The following is a 26,979-nucleotide window of genomic DNA, read 5'->3' on the forward strand; positions in this document are numbered from 1 at the left end:
GTTATAAGTACATAAATATCAGCTATAAGTACCTGATGGGAGGGAATGAAGACAAAAGGAGCCAGACTGTTATCAGTAGTGCCCAGTGACAGGGCAAGAAGCAATGGACATGAAACACACGAAATTCCATCTGAACATCAGGAAACACTTTTTTACTGTGAGGGTGACTGACTCTGGGCACAGGTTGCCCAGAGAGGTTGTAGAATCTCCATCCTTGGAAATATTCTAATCCTGACCAGACATTCCTGAGCAACCTGTTCTAGCTAATCTTGCTTCAGCTGGGAGGGTTTGATGATCTCAAGAAGTGCTTTCCAGCCTAAACGATACTGTGATTCTGTAATTTGCAGCTGTCAGCAGTGTGCCCTGGCAGTGATGAAGGCCAGCATGGAGGTCAGCAGAGGTGCACAAAGGGAGGACTAGAGGCAACAGTCACATGTTGCAATGAGAGAAATTCCAGTTGGGTCCGAGGAAAAAATAAATCTTTTTAATGAGGGGAGTAAGGCACTATTCCAGTGAGGTTATGGGATCTCTGTCTTCAGAGGGATTCAAAGCTCATTGGAACACAGTCCTGAGCAATGTGATTGAGCTTCCAAATTGGCCCTGCTTTGAGCAGGAGGTTAGACTAGACGAGTTCCAGAGGTCCCTTTCAACCTGAAGTGTTCTCTGGTTCTGGAGATTATTCTTATATATCAAACATGTGAGACTGGAACAAAGGTGATGAAATTCCTGGAGTTTTTGCCTTTAGTGGAGAACAGTACTTCTATTGACAGTAGGTACAATGTGTAGTGTGGGTTTGTATTGCTTTATGGCCCATATCTCTACTTCAAAAATAGTAAAATTTGTCAGCCACTTTAGACTACATTCATTTTAATAAAACATTCCTGGTTTTGAAAGACTTCTTGAACTTTCAAATATTAATCATAGAAGCATAGAATTACAGAATATCTCAAGTTGGAAGGGACCCTTAAGGATTATCAAGTGCAACTCCCTGCTCCTTGCAGGACTACCTAGAACTAAACCATATGACTAAGAGCATTGTCCAGACAGTCCTTGAAATCTGATGGGCTCAGGACTGTGACCACTTCCCTAGGTAACCAGTTCCAGTGGCTGACCACCCTCTCAGTGAAGAACCTTTTCCTAATGTCCCATCTGAACTTCCCCTGACACAGCTTCATTTCCATTTCCAACCACTAAGGTTTCCTTAGTGACCTAACGCTGGTCACTAGAGAGAGATCAGCACCTCCACCTCTGCTGCCCTCGTTGAGGAAGTAATAATTACTGTGTTGACACACTACCCTCCATGAAATGCACTGACTTCTAGAACTAGGTTAAGAACCAATACACTGCACCATGCAGGTTTTAGAAGACATTTTAGGTTAAGTACCCTAAATCCTAATCTTGCAAAATACAGAAAGCTGTGGAACCTTTTATGATATCCTACAATATATAGAAATAATTTCATGTATAGTAAATAAAATGTAGTAAATAATTTCATGGAATAAAAAAGAGTTATTCTGGGATTTGATTGCTTTAGCTAAATGTGGATATGATAAACTTGGGACTAACTGAAAATTACTCTTTTTCTGTACGCTGCATGCCATGTTTCTTCGAAGCTTTGAGTTTCAAGTCAGAGACAGACAGAGAATATAAAACCTCCAGAAGTAACAACAATTCCTACTGAGTTGAAGGAGAATTTCTCACAACAGTTTGGTCTTGTAAGACTTTTGATGCATAAAAAATTCTGCTTCTATCTCACAAATGTCAGTTGTCCATGGGCAAACATTTGCTTTTGATAAAGAAGCTCTGAATTTAAGCTGCTTTTGCTCTGTGGGAGAAAGAGAATTCCACTAATTTATGGCTCGGTGGCTTATTTGTTTATTTGAGTTTGTGTCAGAGAAAAAAAATATAGTAGTTGACTGCCCACATAAAGCAAAGAACTTCAATATACTATTTCAGCAGTTCCTTCTATTGACACTTATTGATCATAAGTGAAATTCTGGCTTCTAAAAGGCAACACACATCTGAAAAATTCATCATACTCTACGAAAACAAGAGAGATCAGCTTATGAAACTAGAAGCACAGTGTAGTGGTATAACTTGATTAAAAAAAAGCCCATTATTAAAAGAGTAATGAAACGCTTTCAGTTATGACCAAGTTTAAAAGTGCAGAGACTCCCAAAATATGAATTGATTTTCAGCAATCATAACCCAAAACTGTTTTGAGTCAAGAATCATACGTTCTGTTTATGGTTTCTCAGTCCAATTCCAATCTTAGGGTGGAGGTACTTTTCTCAAAACTCTGCCTACAGGAATGACTGGATCGTATCAGTTCCTTATCTATTTCTACCAGAAAATACACTTTCATTTTTGTGAAGGCAAATATGAAAATGTAAATTTTAAAAGGTCTTGGGATCTAAATAACCAAATAAAAGAGTCTTGAATATAACAAGGACTCAAATATTACGTTTTATAGCAATCTCTTGGCCACAGGAATCTTACTGAACATGTGATTCAAAAATCAGTTACTGCAGATGTGATTGAATATGAATGAGTTTATTCACAAGACAGCGAGATAGATTTGATGGCCTTGAGAGTGAATTTCAAGGGTTAGTGTGGCACCAAATGTTGTTTTGGTATGGGAGCCTGAGCTGTGCTCAAGAGGGTTGCAGTGAGGGGTGAGTCAAAGGGAAGAAAGTAGCTGTCCCTGGGGGCACACTGCCCTGGTAGGCTGCCTGGACCTGTAGCTGTTTCGTTCATTCTTTCTTCTAGGAAACTAGTTTCCAGTCTGTTTCCATTTGTGAACCTATCAATTTTTTTTCCTTAACCTGTGGATATTTTTCAGAAGATCTTAAACACATTGAGATAAGTAGATTGATTGCGAGTTTTCTTTGGCAGACTAATCAGAAACAGCAGACCTCCCAGCTATCTGAATACCATAGGCTGAAAACTACTTAGGCTATGCAGTGTTTATCTTTCCTTTCTAAATGTGTCTTTCCTGATATTACTGTAATTACTGATTGTCAGGAGGTTTAGGATTGTGAAACTACAGCCTTTTTAAGTTATGCTGTGTTGTTCTACCACTGCCGTAATAGTTAGCCCCACTGGATTTTTTTTCCTACAGGTCTCAGAGTGATTTGGTATGGGGAAAGGAACATAATACACATGGTAACAGGAGGAGACAAGAACCAAAATAACTTGCCCTCAGCCATGTAGTAAATCAGGGAGAAAGCTTGGAATAAAACTGTGATTCCTTCACTCATATTTCTGTGCCTTTAGTTAAATGCCTACCAACAAAGCTTTTAAACTGATTAGATTTGTGTTCGCTTCAGTTGCCATCTAACCCACTGTGATGTGTCAAAGAATTATAAATTTAGCTAGGTATGCAGCGAGAGAGGAACTCTGAAGACAAGACTCTTTCTCATGCACATTTTGTTAAAAGAAAATAAAACTAAGAAAAATTAATTTAAAGATTGCATTCTGATCAGATTTTTTTAAATATGTCTGTGTTTCACTAAAGATGAACCAGAGAGGAAATATTACAATTTCATGCTATTTGTTCAGAGCTTTAAAACTGGAATTAAGAATCACACTGGTATAACTGTTGTGTGCAGTTTACCTGAGAAACTCAGAGGAAAGAAGAAATGGAGGAGAGGAAACAGACACAAGTCCCCACTTGAAGCTGGCTAGATAAAGAACCCCCTTCAGTCTTTGCCCCATGGGCTCTGCTGACAGCACTTTACCTCTGAAGAAAAGTCTGAGACCTAAATCCCTCCAGCAGCAGCAGGGACACAGCGGTTGCCTGTTGGTGTCCATTTGTAGCTCTTGATTACTTAGTATGAAGTGAATTGGGAGTGATAATAGAAAAAAACTAGGGGCTTTTTCAGATTAATGTGAAGAGCTATTTCCAGGAAACATCATGTTCTTTACAAGCGTGTCATGTGTCTCTAATCCAGCTTGGGCAACTGGCTTTATTTCACCATCATTATATATCAAAACAGAAATGTGTCTGCTTTGTGATTCACTGCCTAGGTCCCTGTTTGTTAACTTTTGATCTTGTATTAATCCTATCAGTGCCAGGTCTATGTGCGTTGCAATGGCAAAAAGCTTGTTCAGGATGTTATTATAATTACAGCGCTGCCAGAAAACACTGATTCATATCTGCACTGTTTACAGACCTCTGACAATACTATTAGTTCAGTACATAATTTAGTAGTAAGTTAATAAAAAGACATTCACCCCATTAGGCAAAACATGCTTGCTTTACTGGCAGTCATAAATTAGATCGTGAATTATTGACTGTTCACTCTGTCCTGGTTTGTGTTTGGAAGTTTGATCTTATTAACTCTGTTTGTCTGTGTATCTGTGCGTATCATTTTCTTGAGCTACTGTGAAATAAAAAAAAAAAAAAAGATAGAATTACCACAGGGGATCTACATGAAAAAAGGCGGGTCACAAAATAAAAATCCAATGTTCATACATTATTTTTAAAGTTGAACAGGTGTTACCATGGCTCAAGTTTTAAATTATCAACTTACACATCTTTACATCCATGCACTATGTTACCATGTAGTTCTCTTCTCTGCTGCCTTCACCACTTCACTTTTGTTTAGCTGAATCCTTTTTTTTCCCTGTGTGAACTTTTCATTCTTTAATTGGTATTGCAGAGTCCCAGCTTGTGTCTGAATTTGATTATATTTCTGCTTTTCCTGTTTTGAAAATAATATGGTAGACTGTAAAAATTCACTTATGTGGTGCAAGAAAGGAAAGGGGAATTATGTTTTAACAGCTGAATTATCAGGTAAGGAGAATTGAATTTAATGGTAAGAGAAAGGTAATTCTCTGGCTTTTGGAATTTGAAACTGATGAATTTTAGGGGCCTCTTTATAGACAGCAGTGGTGGATATTCTTGTAGAAGTTGTCTCTTGTAACACAAAGGATCAGTTTCTTCCACCTCTAGGTTTCTGAGCTGCTTTCCACTAATTGAAACCACTGCTTGCAAATAACACTTCAGCAAAGTAACATATGATTCGGACTTTACATACATTGCAGTTCTATAATGCCGATTGCACCAGGTATTTCATGCAGCAGTACTGAATTGGTTAACTGAGCTTTCTCCCCAGAGTTGCTTGATTTCCTTTAGTTCCATCCTGCCTGAAATTGCAGTTGCCCCAGAGTGCTGCAGCAGCAGAACAACACCATGCAGCCAAATCCAAGTGATTATTTCATCAACATGTTTGCACTGCTACTGCACTTACGAGTTTAAATAGCTCGGTGATAATTTATCTGGAGTAAGAAGCCTTCTGTGGTTACATACCTTAGAAATCATAAGCTCTCTATGGAATCTAGCGTTAGTCAAGGAAAAAATATTTCACATCTCTTCCTGTGCCAACAGGTGTAACCCTCTGGGTTGCTACTGAATTCTTCATTTCTTTCAGTTTCCACCGAACCTGAAAATAAAATTTTGGATGAAAAGGAAACTGTCTTAAGCTATCATGATAAAAATTAACTTTCTTATAACCAGTAAAAACTGGATTCCAAAAGTTTTAAGAAAACTCTTAGTCAATCTTTTGCTTCTGACAGCCGAAACCACGAATACACGGTGAGACAGCCTGTTCATATGCTGTCAGAACTCTTGGCTGTGGTTTGAATACACACTTTGGACTTCCAGAATTTAGCCAGATCGTACTTCCTGACAGTACCTCATCACTGTTGTCATATTCCTTACTCTACTTTTACTGCAGATGCTAGAGTAGGTGTTTTAGAATTATTTCCCCATGGTATGTGAGTTTTAATACCAAACTTGCAAGACACGTGAGTACTTTGTTTGAATGTGTTTCTTGCATCACGCCGTTCTGCATGTTACTCTGAATCACACCATTACAAAAAGCAAGCTTTTCTTTTTTTCTGCCTACCTGTTTGCATTCTACCCACAGTTGCAGCTAAGCCTAAGGTCAGTGTGTAGCCCAAAGGTACTGATGCTCTGAAGCTGCTGAAGTTTCTTATATTACTTGAACTACATAACTATATGTTTTCTCCTCCTTCATTTTTTTTAACACTACAACTTTGTTTGGAATAGCTCGTCTCAATCAAAGCAGAGCGGAAGGGAGGGTTTTCTACTTGTTAGTGCAAGTGTGTGGGAGGCAGGACTGCTTCGTTTTGTTCTCAACTTGCTGTGCCTGATCTGTGGCAATACTTTTCTGCTTTTGTGCTGAAGTCTCCCCATTTGTAAAATGGGTATAGTGATCATTATCTTTGCCTCACGGGGGTTATGTGAAGCTTAAATGAGTTCATATTTGCAAAGCCCTTTGAAAGCCCCAGATGAAAAGTGCTTGTAAAAATACTGAATCTGGAATCGCCTTCTGGGTTATCTGTTGTAACTGGTTTTCCTGCACAAACCTGAATATGCTTCAGACAGTGCTAGTGTTGGCTGGGTGGATTTTAACCACAGGTGAGGAACAGCCGAGTAGTTCAGTGTCGTTAGCAGGCAAAGCGTATCTCAGTCCCAAGGAAGCGCCTCGTCCTTCCCCAGGCTGGGCTCACGGAGGCTGGCCCGAGGCAGCCGCTCTTCCCCCGGGCTCTGGGCCTCAAAGCCCCCGCACGATGCTGAGCCGGAGGGCTCCGAGGGTAAGTCGGGGCTGCGAAGCCGTCCCTGCCCTCTACCACACCTACAGAGATGCCTGGGGCATCTTCCACTACCTGCAGAGCAGCCCTGCAGCTGGGAGGAGCTTGGCAGCTTCCCAGCGCCTTCATTCATCTCAGACTTTACAGGGTTTTGTTTTTATTTCCCCTTTCTTTATCCCAACACCTTCCTCTCACAACACCCCACAGCTGCCTACACTTCCTTCTTCTCATTCTTCGCCTCTCCGCTGTCCCACTTTGGCCTCTGGCTTTGAAGGGCCGGCGTGAACACTCGTTCTGTGAGGAGAAGTTTTCCTTCTGGCCACCATTAGAGGCTGCTCCGCCGGCTGCCAAGCCGCCCAGACCGAGCCCAGCTGTGAGAGAGGCCGGATGCACTGGGAGCTTCAGCGCTCGGTTGCTGGTGGGAGTAGTTTCCGAAGGGAAGCATCGTACACGGCAGTGGCGGGAGAAGAGGCGCAGAGAGACTGAGGATAACAGGGCAGTTTTAGAGAACGGACGGAGGAATGGAAAAATGTGGTAAGAGCAAAGGATTCCGGAGCTGAGGATCGAGCCGGAGGAGAAACGCAGAGGGAGAAGACATGCAGGGTGGGAGGGAGGAACTGAAAGAGGAAGCAGTAGTTCCTACAGATCTCGCGAAAGAGAAGAAGAAAATTTGGCACAAGTTTGAGAGCCCATTTGAGGGCAGCCTTCTGGAGCCCCTGCCAGCCCCAGCGTCCTGCCCACCCCGCTGCCCACCCTCTGCCTTCCCCCCTCCCCTTCCCACCCTCTCCTGCCTGCACTTCACTCTCTGCTTCCTCTGCCGTCCGCTCGCTGTCACCAGCTCGCAGTCACACCAGTGTTTTAACAAAAACGTGGGCTCGTCAGGCCTACCGGCTGATTAATCGCTAACCGGGCGCTCGGCCAGGGACTGCTGACTTTACCTGGCCGAGCCGCTGGCCTGAATCACCTCACACCTGTCTCTATTCTGCACGCCTTCAAATCTGTTGGTTTTCATAAAGTCGTACTTGATTTCCAGTAAGTTAAGGTGGGAATCTCAGGCCTGATAAATACAAAATGGTCTTTTATGGGTGGGGAAGTGTTTTTGATTTGTCTTTTATACTGGTGTGTCTGGCAAAGGTAAGGATTGATGCCCAGTCCAGGAGCTTTACCTTGGCAGACATCTCTGTATCACAGTCCTGCCTGAAGAGGACGTGGCTTATGCTGGGGGTAGAGGAGCCTATCTAATACAGGGGGCATTTTAAAAGGGGTAATGTGTGAAGTGAAAGATGATAAACTCTGTACAAAATTACTGTAGGTGTGGCTTACCTAGCAAAAGAGAGTTAATTTGCCTTGAGTTATGCTCGCCAAGCAGTAGCTGAAGGCTTGATGTCGCAGAAAATCATCTCATTATAAATGATTGAGAACAGCTGTACCTCTGAAAGCATTATACAGCGACAGGATATCATTCTGCTTTCAGGATGTTTGTGATGAGGGGAAAAAAGGAAATAAAAAACAAGACTTCCTCCTCTTATAGGTGTACTTAGACTTGACTTTTCTAAAATTTTATGCTGCCTGTGTGAAAACTGAATGGGTGTTAGCTACTCCTCCCTCAACCCCATAGAGCTACACCCTGTGAGATGAGCTACCATTAGCTAATAACTACTTCCCTTTCCCACAGTGTGTGTAAGGAGATGCGGCTTTTCCAGGAGGTGTTAAACCAAGTGGGGTTTTTCTTCTTTCCTCACTCTGCCTTGGCTTAGTCTGTGAAGCATCCTTAACCTCTCTGAATTTCACCAGACGCAAAAAGACTGGCACTTTTTTGTAGTGTTGTTGGCTCAGCCTTCAAGTAGATATGTGAGAAATTTTAACTGTATGGGGTTTTTTTCCGAAGGTGAGGGTGTAGAAAACAATATTTGGAACTGATGTGGAATTTACCACTGTTTTTAGCTCCTGGATATTATTAACCATGTTGCATGAGGTCATCATGAGTAAATGTTAAGTAATACCAAGTCAATACCATGCAGTGAGCATTCATATAATTTATGAAACTTCAGCTTTTATATAGCTTCAAATAATAATAATAAGGTCATTTATTTTGAAATTAGTATTAGTTTTGAGATTTTAGTAGCAAATTCATTCCTCCTTTACCTCAGATTAAACACTTACCAAGTTTCTTTTTGAAATCAGTAACTTAAAATATAAATGTATATTGCATGTGACAGTAGTAAACTTTAAAATGTTTTCGATATGTGTGGCAATTTATTTAAATTATACAGTTTCTTTACTTGACCTGTAATTGTTTAAATAAGCTATTTTATAAGTCTCCCTTGCCCTGTGAGCTTTTCTCAATGGAGTGCTGGCTGCATCACTCCATAAAAATTTGCTGTCTACAAATTTCATGTCTAAAAAGACATCAGAATACTGTGCTAAAGCTGAGCAAACTTTTTTTTTATAAGAAATGAGGTCCAAATTGCTTTTCAGTGGCAAAGGGAAAAGCGTAAATCAGGGCTTCTTTCATTCATGAAGGTAGTGGCAAAATCACCTTTCAGCTCACCTCTGAAGGGAAATTTGCATTCACCATCCCTCTCTCTCTGGGGAACATGAACCTGAGTCTTCCAGAGGAGCAGACCATTAAACTAGAGGGAATATGAAATTAATGTGCTTTGTTCTTTGCTTCCAAAGCTGTTTTGCTTCCTCAAAGACAAGTAAATGTTGATTTGGCCAGAGCAACCTTTCAGTGGGCCTGCTGTTTTGAGAGTCAGGTAGAGGCTGTGGGCTAGGGTCTTCTCTCTATGGATGTCCTGAGCACGGCTCAGTGGGACTCTTACATGCACCTACATTAGTTTCTATTATTGTTATAATTTCTGTAATATATTTAAAGATTTCATCAAGTTGAAGCAAGAGGCAGAATTTCTTTCTAGTCTTGTGACTAAGGATGCTTTCCTGAATAATGGGAGATTTTGACTGCAATTTAAGCAGAGCGTGATATTATGCAAAGTGTAACAGCTTCAGTGATGGAAGCAAAGGTAGTTAAAGTGTTTTTCTAGGAGATGATGTTAGATAATAAGACAGTAGATTGTTGTTTTGATTTTTGCTTCCCTGACTAACATTTTATTTTATTCAATTTTATTTTAACTCAAAGCATATTAGGAAGACATTTCTTTTTGGGTTGACTGGAAAATTTATTCAGCATAATACAATGTTATTTTTGTCAAGAAAAAAACAGTAAAACCAACTTAGACCCTAACTGCATTTTGTTTCAGAGTTCATTTATAAATCTGTAGGTGTTACATCCGAGAGTCATTCAGATAAATAGAAAGATGGGCGGTGGTGTTTCCATCTCTGAAATTAAATTTGTGTTACCAGTAGTTCAGCTATATGCCTTTGGCTTGAAGAGTTTGTCTAGCAGGGCCTTTCTTCATGTTACAGAAAATGAGTTACGAGAGGCAAGAGATTATGTCCTGTTTCCTAACTACAGGAGAGCAACAGAATGACCGGGAGCATCTGTTCTATCTCTTCTAACAACAGAACTTGGGGACATCAAATGAAACTAATAAGCAGCAGGTTGAAATAGCCATAAGGAGATATTTATTTAACTGGTAGCAAAACTGTGGAATTCATTTACAGAGAACAATGCAGATGTTCAAAGGTTATGTGGGTTTTGACAACAGTCAAATTTGTGGAAGAAGAATCTATCCAGGATTATTAAATGGAAAAAAAAAAAAAGGTACCTCTGACTGAGGAAAGTCCAGAGTCATCAGCAGCAGAAAATGTATTCTGGGTAAATACTGGGTTAATGCTTTTTCCTTTACCATCTGGTAAAGGTCATTTTTGGAAAGAAACCGCAGGCTAGATGGACCCCTGGTCTGGATTATATCTTCTTTATGTAGTTTTTGTCTTTTAGGCGAGCGAACATCTTACTCCACGCATTTTAGCTCTCCTCTTCCCTACTGTGTGATCATTCAGGCAATAGGGGCAGTGGTGTTTTCATTAGGCAAAGGGTTTGATTTTTGGGTGAGATGCCTGGCCCTCGGTAGGGATGTGCTTGGTGCGGTTCAGCTTGGTGGCTCCAGTGCAAGCCTGGTTGATGGCCTGGCTGTCTAGTTGCCTGTCTCTGCAGCAATCCTGCTGCCAGGGGCCAAGGTCTTTGATTTTAATCTATGGGGGAGGTTTTTACACTACAGGTTTATGACTCTTCTTCTCTTTCATATTTTTATTTCTGTTGGTAGCCTTTAATTGGCCCCCTCTTGAAATCAATCACTGCATGGCAGATAGTGCAGGGACTCAAACTAGTGCTGAATGAGCTCAGCATTGCAGAACAGCATTCATATGGCCTTTTACCAGTGGTAATTGGCTGTAGACATATGGAAAATATTGATCCAGGCGGATTTCCATGCTATATCTACTGTATCAGTGTCTGAGTTGTCTTGGATATCTCTGCATGGGATTTCACTGTGCCAATGTGATGTAATATAAGCTGTCTTTGGGATCAGACTCTCTTGAATTCTAGATATTATCCTGGTGGGTTTTTTCAGCCAAGAAGTGTATATAAACACTCTCAAACAATCATAACACTTGTGATAAAGGCATACTGTCTGAAAGGATAAAAAGATCTGTTCAGTGTGGCTGAAAGGGTTAACAGAAGAAGAGCCCCAGCCTTGCCCCAGGAAGTTCTTAGAACAGGCTAGAATGCAGAAATGATCGAAAGTATTTTAAACAACAGATAAACTGCTTTTTAGCCAAGTTTGTGCCTGAAGTCTTACAGCTGAGAAAAAAAAAAGGAGGGGGGGAGGGGAGAAAATGCTGATGTGTCCTGTATTGAAACTGTGTGAATAGCAACATATTCAAGCTTCTAAATACATTTTCTTCTAATAGTCTAAAGGCTGCAGGGACTTTTCCATTCCTAATTATATAGTGCAGTGTGCTGTCTGTTTCTGACTTGCAACTTCAAAAGTAGAAATCAGAGTCACAAAAGAAACAGGGAGGGGGTAAAGAGACGCCGTATATGATAAAGAGCTTCTTTGCTAGTGTTTTTACTGATATTGTTACCAGTTGCCTGTGTTTCAAATTCAATTACTATTATGCAGACTCTTTAATACATTGATATTTCATGAAGATGGCTGTTGTTTTTTAAAAAATCCATGAGTGGGGAAGGACAGTAAATGTAAATATCTCAAGACAGTTCAGTAGCTGTGCTGTCTGTGTCATGGGTCTCAGCAAGGTCACGTCATTAACAAGATATGGAAAAGAGTCATTTCAGACAATAACACTTTCTGAAATTCAGAAGTTTTTTCGGCAATACGAATTATTCCTTGACAATTTGAGCTCCAGTCTCTGTTCCACAGGTAAAATAAAGCTCAAAGTGCTCTGGTAGCACACGTGTGAGTCAGGCTTAAGCCCTGCTGGATGTGATCTGAAATTTTTGACTGTATTACAGTAGACATTTCTACCTCCTAAACCATCTATGGGCTCCTGGTATACAAAGGAGGAATTTGCTTTGTGCTTTCTTATGCAACCTTGTGGAGGAGAAGGTCTACGACTTTGTGCTAATGGATCTTGGAGATGGGAACCATCTCACATGGCAATCTATCTCAGAAGAGTGACGGAGATACTGCACTGATCTGGGGGGAGTGAGCTGGATCCGCATGCGCAGGCTTTTTCTGCTTCTTTCCCTGTTTTTTTTTTGCATTCTGCCATTTAGCAGGGAACATGCTAAAGATTGACTTATTTCTTGGAAATAATAGGTGGCTTTTTCTATATCAATACTGCTGCAAAGATCCAAAGGAGTGAATAGTGAATTGTGGGAGTAGCTAACACCATTTCAGGTCACCTTCCAAAAACTCGTGCCAGCAGCAGTGGGTTGAAGGCGGTTGGAATGCTGAAGACAAGACTCGCTTTCCATTCTGTTTTGGTAGAACTTACACATATGCTTAAATCAAAAACATTTGTAGGATTTTTAATTTTAGTCTCTGGGCTGAAAATCAAGCCAGTTGCTGGTATGAGTTTTGAGGCTGCAGAAGCATGGCACAAGGCTTAAATGAGCACACCCTGCTTTTCAGCAGGACTTTTTAGCTCAGCCATGCTCCAGCCTTCAGGCTCCTGACAGCCAACACACCTGGTCTGCCAAAACTGGTTTGCCAGTTCAGGTGGAGAAAGGATCCGTCTGGGTGTATTTGCTTACAGGAATGCTGGGCAAGGGTTTAGTTCCCGTCTTTGCACACACACAAACACAAACACAGCGCAAACTTTGTGTGCGCTGGAAGAGTTTGCCCTTCATCTCTCACTTCTGAAGACTGGGTACAAGGGTGAAAGCAGCCAGGAAAAGGCAGGGAGCTGCTTTTGTTGGTTATCTGTTATTCATCCTGAGTGTGCCTGGAGGCTGCACTGAGGGTTAGTACCTGTTTGAGATGAGCCAAGAAGGCATAGACTCTCCTCTGGAAAGTTTATTTAGACAGTAAACAGGAGATAAAGCAAGTGGGACCCAAGTGGACTTATAATTGTCTATTTGAAGATCATGAAAAAAGGAAGTTAAGTGACCTGCTCAAGGTTACGCAGGAAGAATTGAGGTGGCACCAGACCAGCATTTGGGGGGAAAAGATTTTTTTTTTTTTCAATTTGTTTCATGGTAACAGCTAATTGCCACTTGCTAAAGAATTCAGAGGACTGAGGGATTTTTTTTCTTTCTCTCAGAAATGAAACATTGTGGTTTTAGTCCTTATTTACTTTCCTCGGAACCAAAGACAATTCTGCTCTTACTAGAAGCGCAGGTTAGTTTCAATACTTCAAACAGTGCCTTCATGTTAAATACAGTTGGGTTACGATTTTATTGTGCCAATGTTGGCACATATAATTAAATCAAATTCATTCCTAGAATTTCAGATTTTTATGAAGTTCAGCTCAAATTCTACTGTGTCACTCATAAATTATTTACCCCCTCCCCTAATCCTAACTTTTATCAAGTCTTATTTTCAGTCAGTAACCATTCTATGAGATATTTGGAATTTCATTATAAAGCACATAAGTTTCAAATTTTGAGTTAGAGTTGGATGGCACCTTCATCAGACATTTTCCTAAGCACTAGAACATTTCTAGTTTCCGGAAATACCCAGAAATTATCTTCTACTGTTAAGTTTTATTCCTTTCTTTTTAAAATAGACATAGCAGTATTTTTATACTACTTTACAATGTCAGAAAGGGGCCTGAGGGTGTATGTGAATTTGCTACAGAAACTGGATCATGTGTCTAAGGATCATTATACCTAAGGAAACAGTGTGCCCTATGGTACTTACATATCATTGACATTTAGTTTTAGCTCTATATTCTGTAATTGGAAAGACAGATCTGAAGACCGCTGTAGTAAATTTCACATCCTTCATTCTGAATTCTTAGTTAAAATTTTATAAAATATTAATCTATTCCTCTTGGAAAGAAATTATATGGGCTAGTACCAACAATTACTTTTTTTACCTCTATATGCAGGAAGTTTTACTTACTATGGTATAGGAACAGTGCATATAGAATTTAAAAAAAAGTAGGGGAGAGAGAGTCAGTCCTTCCTAACTAATGGACTAGACTGATTCTCCTAGGGTCAGATAATATATTTATATTATTTTTCACTGATCTCTTGAAAAAAGGATAATAATCAGTCCTTTCAGCTTGTCACCTATAATCTTGTGTTCCTGCTTAAAGTGCTGTGTTCTTGTAGCTTCTGGAAGAAAGAAAGCATCAACCCTTTTATAGGGAAACTTCATCTAAAAAAGTTAGACAAAGCAGGAGCAAAGAACCAAAGTGAAAATTTAGTGCTTCTCTGTCTTACTTTTGTCATCTACCTGATACATCCATACTGATGTATGGAGGTATATATCTACCTGATATATTCCATAGTTTTACACTGATTCTCCCTTAATAACAGTATTCTTACTTTGATTTCTAAGCTTTGACTAAAGAATAAATAAAGTTCCTACCAATATAAATTTTTCTGAGAAGGCAGCTAAAAAGAAAAGTTCGATTTGTTTAATCTATTAATGTTGGTCATACTGCAATAGAAAGCATGGTAACTGTATTTGTACAAAGAAGGGCTGTATCATAAGTAGATAACCAGTTAGCCTGGAGGTGCCTGGATGACAGCTAAAACCGATGGATTACTGCAGCTTTTGGTGTCATGATGTTGTCCCACGGAGTACAGACCATTCCTTTGCTCTCGAGTCCATAGTTGGTTCCAACTGTCTCCTTTATGGAGCTGCAAGTGGGCTAATGTGTCTTGGCAGAACCATTTGGTCTTCTGGGGCTCTTTGCTGCCGTTCTAAGCTGCTTTGGGTTTCTCTTCAGGGCACCTTATTGCACAGAACTAGTGAACAGAATGGTGATTACCGGTTGTCGCCTAATATATATGTAAAAAGTGCCTAAGACCTGTACTGGTCTTGTTTACTTACAACTTGACTGCAGCCATTATCAGCTTTTCAGGGATGTTTCTTGAAAACAGTAAGCATGAAACTCAGATGGAGGTAGTGAGGTTTAGAACAAACTTGGAATAAGCCCTTAAAGAATATTAGTTTTCCTTAATCCAACTCCTTAGTTGCTTTGAAGATAGCAAAAACTATTGTTAAACATCTGTGTCCTTGACCTTCCCCTTTAATGGCAAAATCTGTCTCATATTTCTCATGTTATTTGTGACTGTCTTGACACAATTATAGCATGTGCTCTGTGTTTTATAATCTGGGGTCCTTCGTATCTAAATTATACTACAAAAGTGTAGTAGGATGTATTCCTTTTGTTAAAGTATTTAGATGAGCCAGCATGCCATGGGAAGAGCTGCCTAACTCATTTTAACTCAGCTGTTACTTGCAGAGGTGATTTTATAGACTGGAATAAATTTCAGTATATGCATAATGCTAAATGCCAATTTGAGTATTTTGGCTAAAATAGTAACAGGATTACTTATACCTCAAAAATTAATCAAATACTTCTCTGCTGTGGTAAACTGAGATATCAAGTCCCTCTTTTTGCAAAAAAACAATAGCATGAACATTGCTTTTAGGCTTATGAACTTTTAAAATATGGTTAGAACGTATTTTCATCCTTTTTTTTTTCAGCACAACACATGTATTCTCCAAAATACTTCTAATCTCATGTCGCTTTTCACTGAAAAAGAAGTCAATTTAGTCAAGAATTCCTTGAACTTGTATCATCAGCAAATGCTGAGATTATATTTTTAAATCTTAGAAAATAAAGTTCTACATTTTAAGAATAATTTTTAAGAGTTCTTTTTGTACAGAATTAGAGAAAATATAATTTCCTCTAGTTTCTTAATGGTTGCAGAAGTCATTAGGCATAGCTTAGAATACAACATCCTTTTCTGCTTTCTCTCTCAGTAGTGATTTTACAATCCATTAGAAATTTTGACATTTTGTTGCAATCTTAAAAAATATCTGTATGAATAGACCTTACTCAGAGAAGTGCATGGCATTAAGGTTTACAAGTACAACGGTAATAATTTAAAAGTGTTGAGACTGTTAGATAAATGCTTTAAAATTAAAAAAAATATATTTATGGTATCTGGTTGTGGAAACAAAGAAAGCCTTCTTGGAACAATTTGACTCCCATCTGGATTTTTTTGTGGTGAATTACAGTAAGTATTGGTGAAACTCTAGGGATCTCTTTGTTGGACTTGTGTATTACTATCTTGGATTATGAGGCACATCTGCTTGGCACAGGTCTGAAACTGTGCCTGAAGCTAACTTCTATATGTAGTTTACACCCGCCTACAGGCCTTAGGAAGATTTTGAGATAAATGGAGAAAGGAATCCGTTTATCAATTGGAATACACTTTCACCATTTAGTTGTCACTTGAGTATCTCACTGAAGCCAGGAAAACAGATTGGAGAGCTGTTTGCAAGAGCAAAATAATTTTGCCCTTAAGTGGTAAGACCATACACTTGATCATCTGAAAGAATTTTCTTAAACTGGACTTGATGACCTTTTTTGCTATTAGTATTTTGTTGTTTTATTATATTGTTGCAACATTTATAGGTCACTAAAAGAGCAGAGTTCTTACAGAGTAGGAATTGTACTGTAAAAGTTTAAATAGAAGGAAAAAGTATCCTAAGCCCACTGTCACAGACTTCTGTCTTTAGGTTATAACAACAATGCCAGATATTGACCCTGAATACCTTCTGCATATATTTAAGGAGAAAAATATGACATCATAGTCTGTGTATAGAGATATTGCTTCAGCTTTGTTTTATTTTCTCCTCTGAAATTCTCTTATTTTTTAATGAATAATGATTTGGTTTTATCTTTCAAGTCATCTATGTTTCTAAATTTAAAAAAGATTCTGGAGTTTCTAGATTATTAATAATAATAATAATAATAATAATAATAAAATTATCAATTAGCCATTATGGTTAGGGTTAGAGTAATCTCACCAGTTTATGTCATTTATTTCATTGCACCGTGGACCCGCTGTTTCAGAGGTCTGAATATCTGCAAAGAATATTTGCAGAGCTCTGAGATCATGGAGTTCTATTGATCTAGCACTGGGTCAGCATGTCCTCAAAAAAAAAAATTTGGTAAAGCCCAAAGAACTCTGTAGGCACATACATATGTGCATGCTTTTATGCATGAGCATGACTTCTTGAGTATTGTGTTTCCTTTATTTACAAAAACTAAAAAACTCATCTCTGTTTGTAGGGGAGGAAAAGAGCCTACAGGTTTGGAAGGGTATAGCTGGGTATCTGGCACTGGATACTTTTGTCATAGCAGACTGGATAGGATAGTTGTTGTCCTGCTACCTCTGCACTGAAAAAGTTTGTATTTGTATACAAACAAAATACTTCGTATGAAAGTATTTCTGTCACTGGGTCAGCTTGGTATTCTCTCACTCTTATATTCATCCTACACCAACAGTACTAATGTGTGTATGTTTTTTTAAAGATAGTCTTCTTGTTTTAACGAAGTAGATAACTCTAAAAAGCCAAATTTTAGACACCAAAGTGAGATTTCTGTTAGAGAGTAAATGTCCTTTTCCAAAACGTCTTGCTTTTTCGGTAAATGGCAGTGTGAGGCTTACTGATTCAGACAAGTTAATTCCATGTTGTTTATAGATTTTCTCCAGAAGACGTGTTATTTCCCTTAACAGGAGGCATCACTAGAGCCTTTATGATAGATTTTAGGTAGATAAAGTTTTCTAGTAATACAAATATTTGCCAATGCAAGGCACAGAGAATATGAAAGCAAAATAAATGTAATCCTCATTTTTTGTGTTTTTATAATCTTCCCGCTCTTTCATCATCACAACCTTCCAATGGTTGAGAACTTATAGTTAGTTCATTAAACATGGGACAACCCATTGTATTCCAAATATGGTAACAATAAGAGTCACAAATTTGACAACAATCAGATATATAGCACCATTAGTAGCAAGAGTAGCAGCTTAGACATAATTGTTTTCTTTCTGAGTGGGAAGCACTAGCAGGATGTATTCATGATTTATTAAAAAAAATAAAGCAATTTATACTAGAGTGCTTATTAATTAGACATCCAAACCACACAATTAAACATTTGGAAAATTAATACTTCTGGAATTGAAGGAAAGCAACAAACCCAGAAAACTGGAAACTTAGCAATACAGCACTTTTTATCAGAAGGGAAGCATTAATTTTGTGTCCTTTCCAACTTCGACAGATCAAGGCTGCTATCAACATTTTCCCCTGTAAATGTTCTTCCAAAAGGCTCATAACACAGAAAGTCTTTGGTTTCAAATAGTTGTGGTCTTTTTGTTGGTTTGGTTTGGTTTGGTTTGTTTGGTTTGATTTGGTTTTGTTTTACATAGAAACAGCAGCACAAGAACAGAACAAAAATCCATCATAAATTCTTAGAGTTCGGATAAATTTTTGGTAAAGCTTCATTCTCCCTTCAGTGCTAAGATTCCTGAGCAATACCCAGCTCAAGTGTTCTTTTGATGTGAAGAGTAACATTCGATAGTTGATCTTTATGTATAGAAATATAGCGGAAATGGGAATATTTTTAGCAATCCATGTTTTCTTCACTGATTGTCCTTTCAGACATGCAGAACACCACATTCATATACATACGCCTTTTTCTTCTATACCGAATATACTTAGAGACATCTCATAATGAATGCACTTCACATAAGAACAATGGAGTTTCAGTTAATCTAGTTCTTTGGAATTTGCTCTTCTCACCCTCATTTGCAAAGAAAGGATGGCCCAGTAGTTGAGTCATTAGCCTGCTGCTTTGGAGATGGGTTTTAGTGCTCTCAGGGTGTAGATTTCCTTTCCAACTTGGACAAATCTGACAGATAAGGAGATTACTACTCCATCTAACCAGGACATTTTGAGGGTGAATATATTAGTTCATCCTCAGATAATGTAGTAAATGCCCAAAGTAAGAATATGGGGGAATTTAATTAATATTCTATGAAAAATAGATACTATTACCACTCAGCAGACTTTTGAGTCTACAGTCAGGGGTGAAAACATAAAAAATGATATTTACTCAAATTATTTAGCATGAAACATTCTCTCTTAAATTGTCTGCTTTTTGTAGGACAGCATTTTTAATGTGACAACTTAGAATTCATTGGCACTGATGAAGAAATGTGTGAGGTTTAAGGAGGTATTTGAACAATTACCGCTTTCTCTGTAATAAATTAAATCAACAGATTTCCTTAAGAATAACTGTAGCAGTAACAGGATGCAGCATGAATGTTGTAACCTGATTATGTTATTTAGTAAAAAGTGCGGTAATGAAATCTGTGAACACAAATTGTTTATTACTCATTTCTATCACCCTATGGATTCTACCCCAATTTGCAAAGGAGAATGGCCCGTGTAGGTGATTAGGTAGATTTCAATTTGAATCAGGTGTGTCTTTTGGAGGGACTAAGTGTTCTGTTTCTGTCTCATTGCTGATGAAGCATACTGCATTAAGTCTGTCGTCTGGCAGAATTACCAGTGAAGTGTTCTTCATTTTACAGCACTACTAACAAAACTCTCTTTGGTCCAAAATAATAGCTGAAGCATTGAGTATCTATGGTTTTTCTTGTAGGGTCAACGATTGCATCTTGCGAGTGAATGAGGTCGACGTGTCAGAAGTCTCACACAGCAAAGCCGTGGAGGCCCTAAAAGAGGCTGGCTCCATAGTACGATTGTACGTTCGTCGAAGGAGACCTATTCTGGAGACCGTGGTAGAGATCAAGTTGTTCAAAGGACCTAAAGGTAAATACAAAAATGAAAATGCATCCATTTTAAACTTGATGCTTAACCTTTCTTGTAGCTCTAATGGCATCTGACTCTGTCGATTTGTTAACTGATTGTTTGTTGACTTATCAAACACTGAAATGCAGCTAATTTAGAGGGGTAGAACTTGAATTCATGATTGCATGTCTCTTCCTGAAATACAGAGGAATTCAAGGAGTTGTGGTTTGTTTCATTTGATGTTTACTGTAGTGATGGCTCATTACATTTTGAAGAAATGCAGGATGCAGGGATATTATGCTTTACATAAGCATTGGCATTTTACATTGGCAGCACTTATGCTGGTGCTGTTGAATGCACAGTTTCTGAATTCTCCCTTTTTTCAGAAGGTCCTATGATTGTCCAGCTTATCCTTTCTACTTCCATGCTCATGGCTTCTTCAGTTAGCTTTGGAACAAGAAGACAAAAATATTAGCTTACTCTCATACATAGAAGAATTTTATTTTATCCTGCAACAAAATTCCATGAAAGTCTAGCATGAAACCTTCACTGGTCTAAATCAGCTTTATCACTTTTAGCAGAATGTTCTGGTTATAGAAAAAAAAAATCCTTTCTAGAAGTATTAGTATAAATTGTGAAATGTCTCACAGAAATCTGAAAAAGGTTAAGACGAAATTTCTGTGATGTGAAAGTCTCTATTAGATTTTCATCTTTCCTTTTGTAAAAAATTTTTCTTTGCAGAAGTGTTATTTTTAACTAATTTCATTTTATTGTTTTTGCTGCCTGAAATTTCCCTCTGGGTACTGTATTTTTCTTCATAGCTAATTTCTGAGCAAAGAAAATGGTATTTTCACAGTATATGAGAATAAAATGAACAGCAGTAGATTTTTGTCTCCATGATAATTCTTTCATCAGCACATCTTTAATTAATGGTATATATATGAAATGAAGAATTTTGCATGTCTTTTCATACATGCCATGCACATGAGATTATTGTACCTGTTTCATCTACAGCGAATAACTTGTAGCATTTTCACTGGTTTCTCCTGCATCTCATCTCATGTGAATATTGCAACATGCTTCTACATATGTTTTTTTACCAATAATGGAGTACATTTGTTTCTAATACCCTTGGAATTGTTGACATTATCCACTCACAGTAAGCAAAGATAGAGCACTCATTTCCATATTGCACTATACCTCTTCTATGTATCCATGGTTATTTGACACAGTAGTGCATTTATTATCCTTTACTCTTGGCGAAGAGTGAGATACAGTTAAACATGCAACTGAGGCTAAACTCCCAAAAGTCTGGATTCTTGTGGTCAATTACAACGTTAAAATGACTTTCTAATAGGAAAGAATCTCTAATGAGATTTTGTACGTGTATGAACTCAGAATAGTAGTGCAGGCAGCAATGTTTTTAAAGCTTTGAAATTAAACTAAGTGTGTGCTATGATAGTCATTTTGAGTAACCTAAGGCTAAAGAAACTAAAATTAACATATCCTTTCAGATTGTGGTGAAACAGTAAAAATTATTTGCCATGACCAAATTTTTGCTGCATTGTGGAAATGGACAAGAGAGTCAATCATTATCTAATAACATTTTTGCATCATGTTTTGTTTGATGGTATGCCTGTAACTGTTTATTTTTACTTTTATTTTCATAAGAGAGTGCGGATACCAAAAAAGTGTCTTTATGGCAAGCTAAAGAAGCTTTGCTGCCTAGTGCTACAAACATCAGTTTCATAGCTATATAGTTACATGACATTTACTACACATATATGCTATAAATAGTGAACTTCATTGTTACACTGAATATCTTTTTTAAATTTTCACTTCAGTACTATAGAAATAAATTAACTGGAAATGGATGAAAAAAGGTTGATGGGCTAGTTCTCTGTAAAAGCCATTTTTTTACTGTTTATAATTTAGGCAATAAGGAAGCATACCCTTGTATGCTTTCTATATTCCACAGATGAAAAAAGTAGAACTAAGAAAACAGGTTATAGATTGGTTGGAAAACTTATCAATATTAATTATAATATCTGTAGCAGTTTTTCTTTGACTTTTTCAAAATCTTCCATGAAAAATAAACTAAATGTTGAGAGGCATCAAACTCATGGCAGAATTTGAGAATAAAACCTGTGAATCTTGGCTGTAGGTTTCAGTGCTCGTGACTCGTGTGATACTTATTTACCCATATTTCAGGTGATTTATCTGTGAACTCCTACTTCACACCATTACTATAAAGTGCAAGAAGAATTTAGTATTTATATATGCAGTGTTTCTTGCTTCTCAGAGTGAAATTGGGATGTTTTGGTGTCCAGAGCAGGACCTGAAAATGGCGTCGTTCCCACACCATTACTTCCTTCCTACCAACAGAGTGAACAAAGAAAGTGAACCTGGTTTTTAGACAAGAAGGCTGTTCCATACTAAACTTGGAGAAGCAAATATATTTTTAGTTGCTTCTTTTCCTGTCTGTCTGTGTCAGTATATAACTCAGTGTATAGTGAGTTCATTCCTCACTGTGTTGAGAATTCACCAGATGAAAGAAAGTCTTGGCTTCCATAGTACCACGTAAACTCAGAGATCACTAGCTCTGCTATATATGTGTAGTAGATCATATCTTTCAGCACTTGAAGGTGATAAAGAAGAAAATTTGCAAGGCTTTTTATATAAGTATTCTTTTAATTTCATTTGAGGTATTCAGGACAAGGGCTTTTACAAGTTATTAGTGCATAAAGGTTAGATTATTTTTAAGGGGATGTTAAATTTCTAGCTAGCAACCGCCATATAAAAGACATCAGTTAATTTTGCAAATCTATTTTGAATATAAGAAATTAAATACGTATTGTGTAGCAATGGCTTTGGGCATATGGCGGGGAAAGGTAATGGCAGCGTGCTGCCAAGTAGTCCCTTTCAAAGACAGATCCCCATGCAATTGTTCCGTCCGCTCTACAATAAAGCTCTCCTAGTATAATCTGTGCTAAAAGGCCATGTAATTCTTTAACATTGACTTTTTGAGAAAGAGGTAAACGAAGACACAAATTAATTGCATAGCAGAAAATCAAGGTTTCAACAGAACTGCAGCTGTGTAGATATTGAAAGCTTTGCATTCATCAGTCTGCCACACCTGGTTGATAATATTGGCTGATGGCTATAGTCTGTGTCTTAAAGGTAATTGTTAACTGTGATCATTGCAGGATCTTCCTCTCTTACGTGTGCTCGGGAGATGGGCTTTTGTATGCCTCTTGTATGTTTCTTCAGGCAGATGTACAATTTTAATGGTTCACTGTCTGGGTCTGCATAACACTTAGTAGTAAACAGTAGGTGTTCTAGTTCCGTCACTCTCAGGACAACACAGGTTTTTACAGCCAGTGTCTTTGCACTAACTGAGGGCTGTAGCAGAGGAAGGATACACAATGGAGCTTTCTTATTGAAAATCAATAGGATTTAGACACTACTGAAAATCCCATCCTTAAGTAATATGCTTTTCTTGCTCTGTATTGAAACATAACAAGACTACCAGTAATGAGAATGGATTCATATGCTTTTCTTGCTCTCTATTGAAACGTAATGAGAATGGATTGCGTACACTGCAGTATTTGTTCCTGGGGAGCAAGCATGCAGACATTCAAAACAGAGAAATTTAATGATGGTATTTGGCTTTGTAATATAGCCTGTGGTATTAGCTTCCTATAAGACCCTGCAAAGAACTGTATATGAGCAGTGAATTACAAACTTTAGTCACTATTCAAAGATTACAGTCCCCAACCCCATTCAATTGCAATTTACTGGAGGATTTTAAACCAAAGGAATTCTACTGACCTCTGGGATTTTCATCCTTTCCTATCACACTGCAAATCTACTTTTTATTAAAACCAGAAGTATGGAGTAGAATTCTTGATGTAAGACTAGTTATAGAAATTAAGCTTGATATTTTTAAATTTCATTTTAAAATAAGCAGCCAGAAAAATGCATTCCTACCATTGCAGAAAATTTCAGGCTGTCAGAAACTTAGTTAAACACAGAGCTTGTATAACATTTTAACTACCAATACCAAACTGATAACTTAAGCTCTGATATTATATGTCATAATAAAAAAAAAACAAGAGAAAATAATGATTTCCATAACTACTGCAGTGTTGGATCACTTAATAAACATCTGACCTCAATTCTGTAGGATATGTGACATCTTACAAGACAACACAGCTGCAGAATTGCAGTTTAGGGTAAGTGAAGCAGAACAGCTGAATACCGGGAAACTCGAGAGGAGAAATGGCAGACTCAAAAACACTCAAAAACACCCAAAAAAGGAACAATATAAAGGATAGCTGATTCTGCCATTTGGATATTCTGGTGGCTTGAGTATAAAATCCTAGAGAAACAGGATTAATTTTGCACACCCTGCATGATAATTCAACAGAAACAATCCTTACAGTGTTTGGACCTCATCGGAATCTTGCAGTTATGGCTAAGAGCTGCATTTTTGTTCACTGTATTTTAGATGGAAAGGCTCTGGACAAATCAGCAACTAGTCTCTTTTCTGCTGTCTATAAGCATGCATTTTTCTCATTCCTGGTGAATTCAGACAATGATACATTTTGATCAGGTTCACCTCACCCAGCTTTGGGAACTTAACAAAAGATATTTGGGGGCACTTCTGCTCTTTCATACTCTCACAATTAGGGCCATATCAGGACTTTTCATTTAATCCATTTGGAGTGTTACTGTGTTTGAGGGATCTAAATTAGAAATTAATGCTTCTGTTAAGCACTGTACAGCCCAATTCTGTATCTCTCTCTGGGTTACTATCCTCCTTATCTTAATTTTCTTCTTAATCAACAAAGACTAAGCTTCTAAAGTGGGCATCTCATTAAAAGACTCAAAAAATAAGAAGGGATGAACACAAAGGGCATAATACGCATTTATTTTTAAAATATTGTATATCCGTCTAAATGTTAGATGAAGTCATTGGGCAGAACCAGTTCCAGAGTTTCCATTTCATTGTTTTCTGTGCTGGCCTGAAGCAACTATGCAGCACGTGGTAGATTTCCTTTTCACATAACTATTTGTTTTATTCTTGATGGCACTGTGTAGTAATGAAGCTTTCTTACAATACTAAGCAAAGAATCAGTGTGTTTTAAGTAGCATATTTTTTAACTCATTGGTTAGTTATGGAAGTTTCTTGAGAAGATGCAGAGATCTTCACCATCAATATAAGATATGATTTCACTGTAGATTTACCTTGAATTGTTACTGAAATGTTCTCTACTTCATTACTGTAGAAAGTGTCATAGAAGTTCATAATTCTGTTTCATAGAAGTTGATATATTATAGTTTGGATTGATGGCTTTATTGGAAAAAATCTTGTGTTCTGTTGCAGAGATAGCATTCCAGCTTGCTGTGACAACTGAAATAGTCAAAAAAGTACAGTAGAATTATGTATATTTTAAAATGTCTGCTAAAAAAAAGTGTTCAATACAGAATAGCAGAATGCAGGTGTTTTTCAGATTTTAGAGGTGCTGCTCCCAGTAAGGAAAGGAGAAATATTATCATTTTTATCTACTGAAGCAAAGCCAAAGGCTACCTTATTATCTCAGGTAATAGCTACAGCACTTAAAATGAAAGAGGGAGCTTTTGCAAACAAAGAACCCCAATTATTTCTTTCCCAGTTTCAGAGAACATTGAGAGCTCTCTTTCAGATCTTGCTGTTTGATAACTGATTGCAAGTGTTTGCTTCAGACTGATAGTGATACTGGTTTTTTTATTAATATTGCTAACTTTTGCTACTATACTGGCCTATTTTCTTTAATTTTAGAGACGCTACTACTTTAACATTTGAGGAGAGTGGATTTTATCGCCAGTTAGGCAGATGTTTTATTAATTTATGATGACTTGAAACCTTCAAAACATTTTTTATATCATGCTAAGAAATGTTTTTATAGTTCCATAGTGTTTTCAACAAAATTGTTTTTTCACAGTTTGAACAGAACCTTAAAATTTTTCTTATGTTTTTTTAAGAATTTCAGTCTTATGATCTCATCAGCTGTGAATATGCCTTGTTTTTGAGTGTTCTCCTCCTTCTGTGCTGTGATGTTTTTTGTGAATCCTGATCTAAAACACAGCAAAATGGGGCAACTTAAAAAAAAAAATCTGTAAAAAAATGAGGAAGGAGACAAACTTTCCCAAACCTAAATTTAACAAGCTATTTAGGTTCTCAATTCTAGTTTAAGTGCTTCACTTAATATTACTGTAACACACTGTCACTTACTACAGATATAAATAGAAAACCAGCACAACTGAAAGTAAAATACCATTTTTTTGTGAAATGTCTTTGCTTGAAGGGACTCGCATTTCATCCAATTAGCAGAAAGTGCTCTGTCAAGCACTAATACATAATTTTCCAATTTTAAGATAGTGATTCAAAACCGTCATTTATAAGTTAACATCACTAAAAGGCATGACTTCCCTGCAGGCTAGGATTGTCTAATGTAAGAATAAGTGAGTGTGTGCATAGTTTGTCACGTGAAAATTGTATTCTCTTGAAACTCATAAAATTAGAAAGCTCTGTGATAGTGCTGTAAAAGCCTTTGTTGTTTTTCAAAAATATTGTGACATATTAGTGTTGCCAATACCTGATGGAGAAAAAGTGGTAGGTTATATCAGCACCTTCATACTTCACAGACTGAGGATGTCGTTCTTTTATCTAAGTGATGATATCTGCATACAGCTGCTGTTATCATATTCTTCTTTATGGCACAAAAAAAAAAACCATTAAATGTCTTATCTGCCGTTGGTCACTACAGACATGCCATCTTATTTGTATAAATTAACACGTATGAAATATTTCTTAAGAACCATTCATTCTGCAGAGTGGCTCCTTCCATTCCTGAATAAAAGTAGTGCTTATTTATTGTAATCTCTCATAATAATAGTTATTGTTATTACTGTGGCACTTCAGCTCTAGTATTTCAGGCTTTAGCTACCATCTTTTTGTCTTCAGTGGAGCAAGAACGTAAATTTGTCATGTTTTTTGTTATAATTGCGATTAAATGGCAGGAGATGGTATGAGATTGTTGTCACATCAGACCAAATTCAACCATCTTTGGAGCTGAGTAGTCAATTGATCAAGTAATAA

At 37.7% G+C, this 26,979-nt stretch overlaps 1 protein-coding gene across 26 annotated transcripts in view; it reads left to right on the top strand.

Annotated features, from left to right (window-relative positions):
• The window catches only part of DLG2 (discs large MAGUK scaffold protein 2), a 1,094,951-nt gene that overhangs the window by 734,547 nt on the left and 333,425 nt on the right, over window positions 1–26,979 (top strand). For all 26 annotated transcript variants that reach the window (XM_075416649.1, XM_075416588.1, XM_075416597.1 and 23 more), the window contains one exon: window positions 19,687–19,856. In XM_075416649.1, coding sequence (XP_075272764.1) covers window positions 19,687–19,856 — 170 coding nt within the window. The remainder of the gene's footprint in view (window positions 1–19,686; window positions 19,857–26,979) is intronic.

Source organism: Opisthocomus hoazin, chromosome 1 (genome assembly GCF_030867145.1).
Source record: "Opisthocomus hoazin isolate bOpiHoa1 chromosome 1, bOpiHoa1.hap1, whole genome shotgun sequence".
Lineage (NCBI taxonomy): Eukaryota > Metazoa > Chordata > Aves > Opisthocomiformes > Opisthocomidae > Opisthocomus > Opisthocomus hoazin.